The sequence below is a fragment of the Sturnira hondurensis genome, unplaced genomic scaffold, assembly GCF_014824575.4.
Source record: "Sturnira hondurensis isolate 20B ecotype Veracruz unplaced genomic scaffold, ASM1482457v3 Scaffold0000880, whole genome shotgun sequence".
Lineage (NCBI taxonomy): Eukaryota > Metazoa > Chordata > Mammalia > Chiroptera > Phyllostomidae > Sturnira > Sturnira hondurensis.
In genome coordinates this window covers 6,063,793-6,079,252 of record NW_028073511.1, presented here as the reverse complement: position 1 = coordinate 6,079,252, position 15,460 = coordinate 6,063,793, and the positions used below count along the sequence as shown (strand labels likewise).

Sequence of the window (15,460 nt, the reverse complement as noted above, 5' to 3'; positions counted from 1 at the left end):
GGTGAGTGCTGGAAGTCACGTGGGTTTACTCATCTGTAGCCCTGTCACAAAGTCTGTGCTGTGTCAGGGTTACTAGATCGTTATCTGAGGAACATGGGACAGATACAGAGTTTTTAAACTCCAGTAAGGGATTTGGCAAGTTTGTGGTGAGACATTAGTGACAACATGCATACATACAGACTGGTAGCTGTGTAAATAGTTAATACATTTGTGCAGCTTAATTTTCAAAATGGATTGTAAGATGTTCTTTTACAAGACGGAATTATGTACCATAGGCCTCTTTTTCTTGTTTAATCATAGTGGCTAAATTGAGGGTGAATATGGGAGTTCTCTTTAGGTTTGAAAAGTTGTCTTGGAGTGAATGAAAATGGGTTAGACTTTTTGTCAGTTTCTTAAAAGTCTCTCAGAATTAGGAGTAAACCACTAGGTGTTCCTCCTCTCTCAGCATGAGAAAAGAACTCGGGAGCAGTGATGAAGTGGACAACTTCAGGGAATGGGTGATCTATATCAAGTCAAGCCCTTGCTGGTGCAGTTCAGTGGATTGAGTGCCAGCCTGTGAACCAAAGGGTCGCAGGTTCGGTTTCCAGTCAGGGCACATGCCTGGGTTTCGGGCCAGGCACCTGGTGGGGGGCATGTAGCAGGTAACCACACATTGATGTTTCTCCCTGTCTCTCTCCCTGCCTTCTGCTCCCTTCCTGTCTCTAAAAATAACTTTAAAAAATCTTAAACACACACACAATAAACAAGCCAGACACTTTCTCTAATATTGTTTTTCCTGGGGATCTTGTAAAAATGCAGATTCTGATCCAGGAGTATGGGATGGGGCCTGATGTTCTCCATTTTTTATATGCGCTTTCAGGTTATGCCGATGTTACTGGTCTATAGGCCATGCTATGAGCAGTCAAATTTAGACTCTTAAAAGAGGATTTAGGATTGGAAAGTTGATTACATGTAATAACTGCAATGATTTTTTCAGATTAGGTGGAGGGACTTACCATGTGTTATCTTATTTACTTCTCACAGAATACTTTCAAGGTGGGTGGTCATACTTGTATAGGTGGTGTAAAGCGGGTAATATATTTATATATTTGTATATTACCCGCTTTTATGTATTTACATATGGAGACAGCTTTGTAGCTTAAGGTTTTATGATAATATGTATAATTTGGATTTAAACTTAAAGAACACAGTTCTTCCTAGTTCTGTTATTTTTCCATGAGATTTTTGTAAAACTGATTTTCCCACATAAAAATAGTTTGTAACTGTAGGAATTTGCTGTTTTTTACAGCTTGAGCATGGGGGAAAAGCCCCAAAATTGTTTGTTTCCCATGCTGAATTGTGTTTGAGGAAAAGCATAGTGTTGGAACTAATGTTTTTAAAAAATGTAATATACATCTTTTTAAGTAGAAAAATATTGATAAGCTTAAAAAAGTCTTTCAGAATTTTATTATCTAAATGAAATGATTTTGATTTTGAATTCCTCTGATACACATTCACACCCCCACCTAATAAAAAAATTGAGATTGTGTTATATAGAATTACTATTCTATTTTTCCCATTAAGGACAACTTTATTAATAGTGACTAAAATAGAACTCTTGGTTTTTCACCCTTTCCTATTTTTTATTAATCATTGGCAACATCACCAATTCTCTTTAAGCTGCAACCTTATTTTCCCTATTCTTAGCCTCTCCCAATTCTGACTGCCAGATTCTTCTGTTAGTTTCTTTGTAATATCTCTTCTACTTGCCCATATTTTTTACATCCAAGCTTGGGTTTTTTCCTGCAAGATTAATGACTCCTAAGTCACCATGTCACTTTTCAAGTTATTCTCTGCTTCACTGGGTGACTGTTCTGGCAGCACGCATAAACCGTTTGTCTTTCTTTTCTCACATCTTTTTAGTGACTTCTGATGAAATAAGTATGAACATTTACGGAGTTTAAACTAAAGTCAGTGAGGTATCTTACCCTATTAGCTTGTATTTTTCACCAAATCTTATTCTAATTTCTTGACTCAATTGCCAGATAGGGTACCAGTTTTCATGTTTCCTTTTCTGATGTGTCAAATCTAAGATATTATGCTTGCATATATATTTACACACACACACACACTCACACACACACACATATATATATGTGGTTAGAATCACTATAGCTTGCTCAAGGTTTTATGATCATATGTATAGCTACTGTATTTAGGTTTTGTAAAGTTGTTGGATTTATCATTGAAACGTTAATGTATCAAAATATGGGCACAGAATGACTGGCCTAGTCTTATACCATCTGTAGATACTTAAACAACTTCTTAGTTCTTTATTCTATGGCTTTTGGTCAGGGCATCTTTTCTTCCATATAGACTAAGAAATATAATCTGAACTTTATTTTTACTCTGTGCCAGAAAAAAGGATCTAGAGCTCTTTTGTGCCTTCTCTAAGAGTTTTTATTTTGAATAATGTAGAAATGATTGTGGATGAAATTGAAGTAGTGCATGTCAGAAATTTACTTTCTATATTCATGTATATAATCTTTTTGGTAGCCAAAGAAAAATGTACCCTTATCAATGGATCTTTGCAAACATCAAACATTTAAGAGAATATGAATTTAAGAAATACAGAAATTAAGATTGAGAAATTAAGGTTGTCTTGGTTACTTAGCATAAATGTGGATGTGTAGGCCTTTTTAGGTAGGACAGTGAGCCCAAGCTAAGGGGAATATTATAGATAAGTTATAAGAGCTAGAATTTGACTTTAGATCTGACACCAAAGCTCATCATTGACACTATTGTTGTTTTCATTTTATAAATAAGGACGATTATAAATTCCTGTGTTTAATTTAAGAGTTTAATTTTTAACTCCTAAAATGGTATTTTCATTTCATGTGAAGTATATATTGTGTGATGTAGATATTAGTTATGATGATTGATAAATAATGATTGGTTAAGAAGTATTTAATTTCTTGGAACTTTATTTTCTGATTAAACTTGACCTAAATGTTTTTGTATACTCTTAAGTTTTATTTTTTCTTAATCTCTGGTTTTCCGTGATCAGTATTAGTTAAAGATATACTTAGGGAGAATTCAGAGACTCAAAGATTATCTCTGTATTTGTATTTTGTCAATTTAATAACTTTAATTATTATTGAGAACTGACACCTTTACAGACAATATTGAGGTTTAGGAAGTAACTTCTTTAAGGTTATATATAACACTGTAAGGTAGTAATTAAGAATGAGAGGACCTGGGTTTGAGTCCCAGCTCTTCAAATGTGTGACCTTGATCAGGTTTTATTACCTCATTTTCAGTGTTCTCATCTGTAAATAATTATAATACCCATATCATATGAGGCATTTGTGAGAATTAGAGAACTTATAAAGAGTTTAGCTCAGTGCCTGGAACAATAAATGATCAACAAAGATAAGGGGACATAAAAACAAAGTACAGTTTCAATTAAGGTATATTCTGAAAATCATGGAGATATGTTGTTAGGCACATATATAGGGTGGAGCAAAGGTAGGTTTACAGTTCATATGAAAAATAATACAATAATTAATGAATAGTAATACAAGAATAAACTGTTTCACATAGTCACAAACCTACTTTTGCCTCAACCTGTATTTTCCTATAAGGTTTATATGAGCCTCATTAAATGAATTTGAAGTTTAAAATATTAAGGTTTTATTAGAATAGATTGAGTATATATTTAGAATAGCTATTTAAACTTAAAAGAAAAAGTACAATATTAATATTTTTGGTTGTATTCATCTTACTGAATTGTTTATGCTTCTGACTTTATTTTCCTTATTAATGTTACTTGTTGGACAAATCTCTATTGACTAACATCTCTACTATAAGAAAGGGAAGGAAAGTAAACTAGAATTTTAATAATTTATTTTTTGTGAATCAGCTTTATAAAAGTTTAGGGGGGAGTCTGGAAATTTACATATTTTGTATGTACATCTTATCTTTAGATTAATTTCTGGGTGTATTATGAGTTGGTTATCTATTGGCTCCCAAACTTTGCTAATTTACCTGTAAGCTTTGTTCAAAACCATTCTCAAGGCCTTCCTTTCTTCCTTCCCCTCCCCAAGACTTGTTCCTAGGTGATTCCATTGATTAGCCAGTTTGGGACACTCCTGGGCTATAACAAGTCATGTGCAGTCCTGTAAACCCTGTAATGGCACGTACTCACTTTTTAAAGCTTTATGGTCAAATAATAAAGCCATTTAGTTTACTTTGGAAGATATTTATAGCAAATGTAAATCACCTTAAAAGAAAACTGTCAACTGTGTGTGCCATCTCAGAACTTTTACTGCTCATTAGAATATAAAATCATGTATTAAATGTTCATTTACATTCAAGTTCCAGTGGGTACATTTTTTTAAAGAACAATATAAAAAGTAGGGCATTAAATGTATAAAGTTCTTATTTTAAATTTTATTATTTTTATATAACCACATTTCTATGTTTTATGATACCCTGCTTAGAATATGTCTCATGAAATGGTATGTACTAATGTGCCTACAGGACAGGACCTGGGTCCAGGGCGAGTCCAGCAAAATGTAAGGTGCAACACTGAAGTAGATACTTTCACTGTTGTGCAGGCGTCAGGGCCTCCTTAAATGCTGTGCTCTAGAGATCGACTTGCCTCTAGGCCCACCCCTGCCCCAGAATAGTCGGCTGCATATAAAGTATTTTGATTTTAGTGTAGCATATTCTTGTGCATGCTTGGACGTTTTGTAAAAAATTAGTGACAAGACGAAAATAATGTAGCTAAACCCTAATTTATATTTCCCAGAAAGAAATTAGTTAACTCTTTGAAAAAGATAACATGAATTTATCTTTGCAGAACTTCAGAAATTTCAGTTCAGTAGAATCTTGTCTCACTGGAATATGCTTGAATGTTTTATCTATTGGCAGTTACCTGAAATCAGTAATGCTCATTATTATAAGTTTCTTAATTTGGTGTATAGTACAGTCAGCTCTTAAAATTATGCATGATTATTGAAGTAATAGTAGTGGCTCCAGTTTTACTACATTTTTATTAATAGTTTTAGAGTTCTTTGAGAATTTGCCTATGATTTTTCTTTTTTTTTTTTTTGAGTACTACATCTGGAAATGCTCAAAAGTTGTTTGCCTTTTTAAAGGAACAGTTTTCAGTGAAAGTATAACTTCTTTAGAGGTGAGGTTCAAGTTAACAAATGATGAACCATAATGTGAGGAAGCATAATATTGTGAATTATTATTTGGCAAACATAACTAATGCAGGCATTAGCTGCTGGAGCCATTAATAAACTACCACTTGCAGAAAGCTAGAGAGATAGACAACACAGGACTTTCTCTGTAAATTCTCAGACTTTCAACTAGAGTACGATTTAGTTTATTCAATCAGGACTAAATTTTTAAAGTTTTAAGTTTGATATTTTTGTAGATTCCATGATTAATGTGCAACTATGATATAAAAGGAGGATATAGAATCCATTAAAATTTGCGGATATGACATCATTGTCAAATCAGGCATTTTATTTTTTAGAATTTATTTAAAGGACCTTTTTTCCCCCAAATAAGTTTTTATTTCTACTTACAGTGGTGCCAAAGTAATAACTTTTCCTAAATAGAATTATTTAATATTTAGTCCTATTGATAGTGTTTAAAGTAAACAAAAATAAACACATAACAACCAAGGGTGAAGAAGTATGTAGATTTGTTTTTAGCTTTCTTTTTCATGGTTCCTCAGAAGTGTATCATATTATAAATACATTCAAAATGTTTTGCTCTGAGGATATGCAGCATTCCTATAAAGGTTAAATCAATAAAAATGATTTGGACACATTCCTAAGCATGGCTAGAACAGGTAGCCCGTTGTTTTAGGTACCCTTGAGTTTCTGGAGCAGATCATTATGGCGTAGCAAAGAACTTACTAAAAGTTGCTTTCTATGTGTAGACGCATCAGCTTAAAAAAGTAAGATTTTCTGGTCTTTTAGAAATGAATATTTTTAAAGAAGCCCTGTGTGTATTGATTTAATGATGTTTTAAACTCAGTTAAAGTTTTGAAGCTTTCTTTTTTCTCCGAATGCTGAAGATAAACCATAATTGATAAGGAAGAGGTACGTACAGGAAAATTGCAATGGCAAGCCTTTCCAGCCAGTTTAGAATAAATGATAGTCTTATGAGTAAAGAAAGTGTCACACATTATAATTGCAAAAATAGGAATTAGATGTGATTCTTTTTAGTCTTGCCAGTTTCAAAAAAAATTCTGTAGTCACTGGTGTGTTATATACTCATTTGAGCAGTTCAAAAGGCAAGCTTTAATTTGAGCATTTATTTTAAAAAGTGTAATGTATTTCTCTGGTGCTCAGGGTTAACTTAGTATGGTATTGTTGCTAGGTAGAATTTCATTTTATTCATTTGCTGTTTTCATGTTCATTTCGTATGTTTGAATATGCAAGTTTTAAGTTCGTATGTAAGTTTTCAGATCACATGTTCATAGCTACTTTTCAAAAAATATCTTTCCATCAGCTTATAGTAATAGGGTTTTTCTGAAAGCTTTCTTTAAAATAGCATTGAGGATATTAGATGTTTTTAGATCATGGAAACAGTGAATTGACAGTGCCTTTGGTTGAATAAGGTTTAAATCAAAGTGGAAAATTTGAGTTACATTTAGTAATGTAGTTTAGTATAGAAAATCTCTTCCTGTCATTTTATACATGTAATATATAACTACTTTGTAAATAAATACTTTATTCAAAATATTTTATGTTATTTGTTGGAGCACATGATTTTTATTTCATAGATAAGAAAATGTTTTGAACATGTCTGAGTAAAAATTTTTTCCTTATGTAAACATACTTGAGGAGTAGTTTAACCATTTACTAATTAAATAATTTAGCAAGTTAAGTCAAATACTTTGCTCTCTTAAAATAGTTATTTAAGTGTGTCTTGATATATTATTAAAAAATAAATCTAATAATTAGCATATGGCTCAATTTTCTTACTGGGTACTTGCTAATGATAAATAACTTTAAACAAAAATCTCTTCATGTGTTTCCTCTCATCTTACTGGTGTACTGTAATCTGCAATATGCTTATGCATATTGTAAAGGAAATATATTGTTAAATCCTTATTACTAAATCAAGAATGATTTATTTCTGACAATACTGATTGTTCCTATCTAACTTACAAATAACCTAAGAAATAACCTTTTGAAAATGTTACAAGTTTTTCTCCTGAAAGAGAGAGTCAGAGAGAACATATTATGTGTTTAGTTAATAACTAGGGTAATGTAAAGGATTATGTGTGAACACTAACAATTTTATGATGTGAAAAAGAAGAGTTTCTACTATAGAGAGAAGGTTGGATTCATGAGCAAAGGTTGGTTACCATGACTTTTATGTTTAGCATCTACATTATGGATTATCTTTTTAAATATTTTTATTTTTAGTTTTGAACTCTGTATTTGTAAGAGCAGTAGCAATTTTTTCCTGCATTTTGTCAAGAATTACCTAAAAGCTTTACCCATTTCATGACAGGTAAAAACTAACCTCACTGGATCCCCTTTTGTAACCAGTTGTCTTACCTAGAGTTAGGGCGCTACTGCTCTGCGGGCAGTTTCCTTGTAGGTGTCCTCTTATAACATCTTAATATTTTTGAGTTGGGGGTTAAGTTTCTTAGCATGAATGCTTGTATACTTTGTAATTATCCATTTTATAGAAGACTCAGTGATTGATGTAATGCAGATTATTAGCATAAAGTTTTCTTTCTGTGGTACTATAATATTGCAGATTTCTGTAATGTGGTATAAATATATAAAATAAAGTGAGAATTCAGTTTTTTCACTTGTTTTCCAAAAAATAGTTTTTTTAGTTATATTTACAAAAAAAGTCTTATAATAAAATTATTATTGATTAAAGGGAATCTGTACCCTGTACCTACTCGTGTGTCTATTTTCTAGGATCAAGTTACACAAATGCAGTAAAACCAGTGGCTTAAAATATTATAAAATGTCACCTTTTATTTTTTCTTTTCAGCCTCATGATGAATTCCTGTTGTTTAGATTTATTTAAATAATTTTTAATCATTTGGTAGAAATAATGATATGTTTTCACTGATCCTGGAAATTTTAAATTTAAGCTGGAAATTCAGTAGAGAAATTTAAAAATACATTAATTTTTATTACTAATAAAACAAAATAACCAAATTAGAAATCACAGTGCCTAATGTAAATTATTTACCTGGATTACATGGGTAAATATATAGAAAATATACCTTTATGAAGTGTAATAATTTTAACTGATATCAGTTTTTAATTAAGCTAATAACTGGAAAATTAAGTCCTCGGTTTTACAGACATAGTTTTGATTGTTTTTATTTTGAATTTCCCAATAGATGCCTGATCTCTGTATTGGTTCTACAGATTAACATTTCTGTGTTAGTGTACATGCAGATAAAAGATGAAAAGTAATTAATTTTCATAAAAGAGCTATCAACAATATCTTAGTTTAGTAATTTACAATTTTTCTCCTTGATTTACAATCATTATCCCAAGTACTGTAGTCACTTACTTGTATGCATTCATATGCATATAAATATATATACTATGTATTACATCTTTGAGCTGTAGTGATAGTGGAAAGAAATGAAAAGTTGTGTTTATATGGAAAATATTTTTTCTGCATAAAAGTATGTCAAGGTCCGTATAAAGTTCTTTCGAATACCACATCATTATTCATTTATTTCAAAGCAATACTGCATATATATCTTTTTAGAATCCAATTGATGCTTTGTCATTGTGATTTAGGTAACATTTTTACATTTTTCCTTGATTTGCTTTTTTGTTTTTTGCTTTTACTGAACCATAAAATGGCCTTAGTTCTAAATATCTAATTATAAGGAATATGTAAACGATGGCTTGACAGACTCATGGTTTGTAAAGTTTTAGAGGAACCTAAACATGTATTTAAATTTTTGAATTTTAAAAATCTTTTTTGTAGATATAGTTTTATAGTTGATGATACAATGATTTCAGTAGACTACCATTGATATAAAAAATGCCAGTCTAACAGAAAATTAAAGTAAATTAATTTATTTGATTTAGTCATAAAAATTATTTGTCTTCCACAGAATATTTAGATATTAGGAATGTCACTTCTCTATTGTAACTCTTATGTATAATTTCCTAGGGATGGCATAGAAATAGTGCAGATAACAGAGTCTTTAACCTAGTCACCACAATAATCTTAAATACCTGTCTGAGAATACTGTTGACTTTGTAAATTTTATGACATCAATATGATAATTTAAAAATATTTTAAACATTACAAAAAATTGCATTCACTTACTATACGTCTATATGGTGAAGAATTCCTTGTGGGCATTTGGTTTAAAAAATGAAAACCATTTAATCAAGATAAACGTAACATTTATGTTCTTTTTATTAGAGCCAAAATCACACTTGGTATAATTTTAGGTCCTAGGCTATAATATTAGATACTGAATTTATGAGTGTTAACAAGATATATGAGGTATTTATGGGAGATGGACAAATAATGAGGCTTTTTTTTACTGCAAATATTAGATGCTATGTTACAAATAGTACTCAATTCTACAGCTCATCTTATTTGGGAATTTGTTATATAAATCATGGTAAATGGTGACCTTTTTATTTATGACTAGAAGAAAACATTTCTATAGAAATACGCTTCAGAGTTAATATTCTGTTCAACAACGACAACAATGAACATGTGGAATAGTTAATATGATGTTGCTTATGCCCATCTAACACTTCTCCCAACCTTGAACCCTGTGTCCTTAATGAATAGTATAAAGGGGCAGAAGTTAGTAAGATTTCAACATTAGATAAGGATGTCATATTTATTGCAATAAAATAACACTTAATCTCAGTTGCTGTACAGGTCTCTGAAAAGTTAGTTACATGGGAATGTGTGGTCTGTTTTATGTGTGTTTACTGTTGAATGGACAAAAGTTTGTGGTCAACTGTAGTTAAAATTGTAAAGAGACTCCCTTTGAATAAGATATAGAATTTCCCCATTATTTTTTTCAGTTGTAACACATTAATCAAAATACATGTCCAATGAATTTCATAATATTTGAAATGGCAATAGCTGCATTAAGGTGTATATTTTCATTATTTTAGCCTTTTCTAAAGATTTAAAAAATATTAAACATTGTAAGTTTCATGAAGATTTTGCATGTACTTTACAGTTATCTTACAATATTTTACTCTTTAGAAAATATTAAATATTAGAGTTTACTGTTATCCTTATTATGGAAGTTTAATGACTTTTTTTGGTAGAATTTTATCTATGTGAAATTCAGTTGTTAGGAGAAGAAAATAGTGCATTAAGGCAACCTATTGGGAAGCTTCTGACTAAATTAGCATTGGTTTTTCTAGCACCCAGTTAGTAAGGTCTTACATGGTAAATAACTAGAAAAAAATTAGGCTTTGTCACATTTGCAGTTTTATTCAAAAGAAGGATTTTTCATATTGAAGACCATTCATATGGTCTGTTTGACCATACAGGTAATATTTCTAAAGGGACACTACAGAGGTAAACTGTTCCATTTGAACCCTTTATGAAAAAATATCTCTGAAGACTTTTCTTAGCTAATAGCATTTGCACTTGTAATGCTTTTGACGAGCTGTGGTATGACCTCACTGTTGACTCAGAGCTGTCACGTTTTAGTGTCCTGGGACAAGGACAGCGTGGAAGGCTGGTATTTCTATGCTTTGGAGAGGAATTTGAGATGCTACCTTGTTTTGCCATCAGTGCTCAAGTATGCACGGGTGTATCATTAATCACAGGAAATGCAAAAATAAATAATTCAGTCCAATTGGATTTTTTATATGAATACTTGCCTTTTTTCCCTTTTTTGTATATACAGTAGAGGTATTTAGGTAACCCCTAACCTTTTGCTTCAACAAAGAGGTACAGTATAAAAATATTACCACAGTTTTCATGTGAGCAGCTCTTGAGAGGGAAAAAAGTGTTCTAGATGAATATTTGTTGGAAAAAACAGTTGTGATACAAAATGTCTTAACTCAGCCCCAATACAGTACTTGAGGACCACCAGTGTATAAAATTGAAAGCATATGATTTTTGAAGCACTAGAAAAGGTTTGTAATTGATTAGCACTGGTTGAAAGTACTGAAGTACAGTGAGTTTTGATTTGTGAATGCTTCTATTCAATAAAGATTAATTCTGTGTGTTTGATAAAATCTTACTGCCTTTAATGAGTTAGCTTTCCCCCCACCCGCCGCAGTTTATTTAACCATCAAATATTTCAGTGTTGTTTTAACAAACTGGAACATTTCTATCTTACTGAATTTAACTTTAGCATAACTGATTTAAATAAGTCAAACTATCAGTGATTAGTTCAAAGGGTGTAATTGAATAATTAATTTTTTCTTTTAAAATAACGAAAATATATCATAATGTAATCGTGTATATTTCATGCTTTCCTTGTGATTTAGAGGCTATCAGGAGGTTCGTATAGACTGACACCATAGTTTTATGCAATTTCTTTGAAATATTTTACATTTTAATACAGTTTTAAAAATATAAAGTGAAATGTAACAATTTTTCATGTAAAATTAGAATTTTTTTATAATGAAAAATAATTTATAATAGAAATCTTTGGGAATTACATAGGTATTTTTAGCTTTTAATATGTGTTGGAGTGGTCTACTGTGTTTGTTCTTGACTTTTTAAATTCTCTCCCTGGATTTTGGAATTTGGCTCTCTTATTTTGGAAGCAAGTTGTGATCCTTTGTCACTATTAAATCTTGAAACTAAAATTATTATTATTAGTATGGACCACAATGATTATTTTGCAAGTTAGCATTCACACATCATTTTCAGTCAGTCACTATGGTCAGTTACAAAGGTCTATGTAAAATTTTAATCTGTCAACTGATGTGCTTTCATAAATAAGTTCTGAATTGTAATATACTCAGTGAGTCACAGCTATCATTTTCAACAGACTTTATGATAAATAATGGGTTTATTTTGAGTAGTGCAGCCTGAAAATTCTTGTTTAATTCAAGATAAATACCATGCTGTGAAAGCAAGGACACTGAGACACCTCCTTTGTGCGTCCTTCTCTCCTCCAGCCTTTCCACTCGCTGTGTCTGGGCCGGGGTGCTCAGTCGGTGTGCGCTTTGCCCCTCACCTAGGAAATGCCTAACCTTTTAAAAACTGTTTTACAAAATTAGAGCTTATGCTTTTGACATTTTGCTAGGTTGTTTTGAGAGTCATCATATAAAGATTGAAAAAGTGAGGTTTTCAACTTCAAATAGATTATAGATTGGTGGAATGTTTGCAATGCGATGATAACCTATACATAATGCCCACCATCCACTCACCTATAATTAATTTGGTGTAGTTGGTTCATCCTAAATCTCTGTCCAGCTTTAGATAGAGATTTGGGGTTAGGAGAGGATAAATTCCACTTTTCAGAAAAGGAAGCATGGTTAGTTATATTGTCTAAAAATATATGACATTTCATAGAAGATGGTCTTTATTTAGTTCACTATAATGTCTTGTCTAGAAATTAATCAAATTTTAGCAGTTTTACTCTAGAAATATTTAAAGGTGTCACAGAAATACAAGACCTCTTATAGAGTAAAGAGCATTTTAACGTATGAGTAACTTGTAATGAAGAAATAGTCCTTGAAACTTGTGTTCCTGATCTGGTTAGAAAAACATATATTTTTTTAAACAGTAATATTGTAAAAGAGTGACTTCACTGCTTGCAATGCCTGTTTTAAGTTATCCCTCCATATAACAATAGTTTTAGCCATTTTTTCCCCTCATGTATTAAATAGAAACATGCAAAAGTTCCCACAAATAAGCTGTAATTATGATATGGGCTGTAATGCAGTCTAGTTGTATCTATGTTCTACTTCCTTAGTGTAGGAAAATTCAGAGTAACACTACCATTAAATTAAAAAAAATAATCCATGATGATTACATTATATGTGTTATAACTGAGGGGGTCCACTTACTACTATTGAAGGAGTCATTACAATAATTTTACCTTTTTTTGGCAAAATACAAAATACATGTCTTCAACTTTTTAAGAGGAAACCTTTTCTCTCCTTTAGGTTTATTCCTCTTTGACCTAAACTAAGACCGATCCTCTGATAGCCAGTTAAAATGTGTGAAGTAGGAGGAGTAAAGGCAACTCCAATCGTTAGTTCTAAGTTATAAAGCAAAGTTAATATCGGTATACACAGCTAGAGGATTTATTTTTAAGGATAAAAGAAAATTTTATAAACCTGCCTTGTAGTTGGAACATGTTGGACATCATAAAGAAAACCTTGTAAGTGTTTAGATATTTTACTATAATACTGGGTCAGCTGATGAACGTTGAAGTAGTTTTTTTGTCAACACTAACTTGAAATTAAATATTAAGGAACTATATTATGGCTGTTTTCTTTTTAAGTCCAGCATGATTTAATACGTATGGCTCTTTTAAATCATGCAGGGTATCCTTACAGAGTTTTATTTTTCATGAGACTAAACAGTATTCATTTTGGTAGGTCCAAAAATATGATTAAAAGAATTCTCATCATCTCAATGTTTGCTGTGTTTTTATAACAAGTTCTACATATGGATAATAGTGTGTAGGTATAAAATTAAAATTATGGAAATTGTATAGGAAAATACAGTTGCATGTAAGGTTTTAAAGACTTCTGTAAACTTTTTAATATTCTGGATATCCTGGTTAACTATAAAGATGTTTTAAAAATGACTTACATACTTAATTTTATTTCAGATGAATATATGCTTCAATTATATAAAGTTGTTTAGAAACAAAATTATACAGATATCTTATGATGCAGTTTAAAATTGTAAATAGATTTCTCATAGTCAAACTGGTTAAAATGTCACTGTGCTGCAGGTTTATTTCTCCGTTTTACATGGTAGAGCATAATGTCGAGATAATTCTGTGGTCTGTTATTTTGTAAAATTGCTTCCTTTTTGAAGTTTGCTCAAATATTGGAAACTGCCGGAGTGAATACTTCATAATACTTTGATTAATTTAGTGTCTAATTTTATTTCAGTAAGGGTTAATGAGAATATCAAACTTTTTAAAATTGCTTTAGCTACCTCATTTCTATAACTCTAAAAAACATTTTGACTAATGTGAGATAATTTAATTTTTTCTATTTCACATCATTACTCCGAGAAGTAGATAAGTTACAGATGCCAAATGCAAATATGTACAACAATCTCATTTTTCAATTTTTAGTGCAGCAAAATAGCATTATTGCCATGATCTTTCATATAACGTTATCCGGAAAAGCTAGCAGTTAGTTCATCCAAGAAACATACCTTTATGTTTAACAGGTTCATCTTTTATAGGATTTTAAAATATGGTAACACTTACCCCAGAAGAAGTTTTGCTGACATGGTGTCACTGTGCTGAAGAGGCTGTTTGATGCCATAGTCCCTCTTTTTTTTTTCAGATAGAACTTGGACCCTCTGTTGTAAATTCTGCTTGCAGCCTTAAACTGAAAACACAAACCATACCCAAACCTTGTTTTAGTTTTACAGTATGCCTGGAGTACATAGACTTTATATTTATTTTTTTCTGTCAAGAAATTATGTAGCTGGTAACATGTGAAAAGCAAGGAAACAAAACAAAAAGAGAATGAGCAAATATTTGAAGGACCTACTATTACTGCATAGACTGTGGTTAGAGAGCACTCACTGACTCTGTTGGTCTCGGTGGCTGGTAGTGACCTGCGGAGATTAACCATTTAAAAACCAGAGACTTCTTGCTGTCCTCCTGGAGAAAGTTTGCACCGCACTTGTGGTTCTGTGGTTGTTTGTGAGGCGAATGAAGCATTCACACAATCCAAAAAAGCAAAAGCTTTAAAACTCCTTTTTTTGCAAGCACTATTACTGGAGAGACAGAATCATGTGGTTTGTGACCTCACAGTGCTCAAAGTAAAGTGGGACTGCCTACCACTGTGGCTTTTCCCCCCTTGCTCTTGCGCTCTCTCTCCCTCTCTCTCTCTCTCTCTCTCTCTGACAAAAGGCTTGTGGTAAGGCCCTTCCTGGCATCCAGAAGGATATAGCTATTTAATTTTTGTGACTCATGAGGATTTGGATAGAATACAAATGCTGAAGGAGCCCAACTCCTGTAAGGTTAAGGATTTGTAGAGCAGAACTCTGCAGTTAAGGACTTTGCTTTCTATCCCCCAACTCCCACTTTTTTTTGCCTCCTCCTTTTATTTAGTTCATTATTGTGTCTGTGAAAAAGTGAGCAAAATTGGCTCAAGAGGCTGTGTGAAATTCTGAACAACAGTGATGATTTACAATAATTTACATCTTTGGATTGTATCACATTCTGGGGTCTGCTTCATATTTGCTGGGTGATTGGAGTCCTTCTGTTTTTCTTTTTCCTGTCTTTTTAAACTTGTGAATCTGTAACTCA

At 31.7% G+C, this 15,460-nt stretch overlaps 1 protein-coding gene across 7 annotated transcripts in view; it reads left to right on the top strand.

Moving 5' to 3' along the window:
- The window catches only part of SUPT3H (SPT3 homolog, SAGA and STAGA complex component), a 482,255-nt gene that overhangs the window by 33,203 nt on the left and 433,592 nt on the right, over window positions 1-15,460 (top strand). Inside the window, exon 1 of one of the 7 annotated variants that reach the window (XM_037054133.1) lies at window positions 5,794-5,956. The exons of the other annotated variants lie outside the window; for them this stretch is intronic. Within the exon in view, the coding sequence (XP_036910028.1) occupies window positions 5,931-5,956 (26 nt within the window). The 5' untranslated portion in view covers window positions 5,794-5,930. Of the gene's footprint in view, window positions 1-5,793; window positions 5,957-15,460 lie in introns of those variants that run through there. 7 annotated transcript variants of the gene reach the window in all.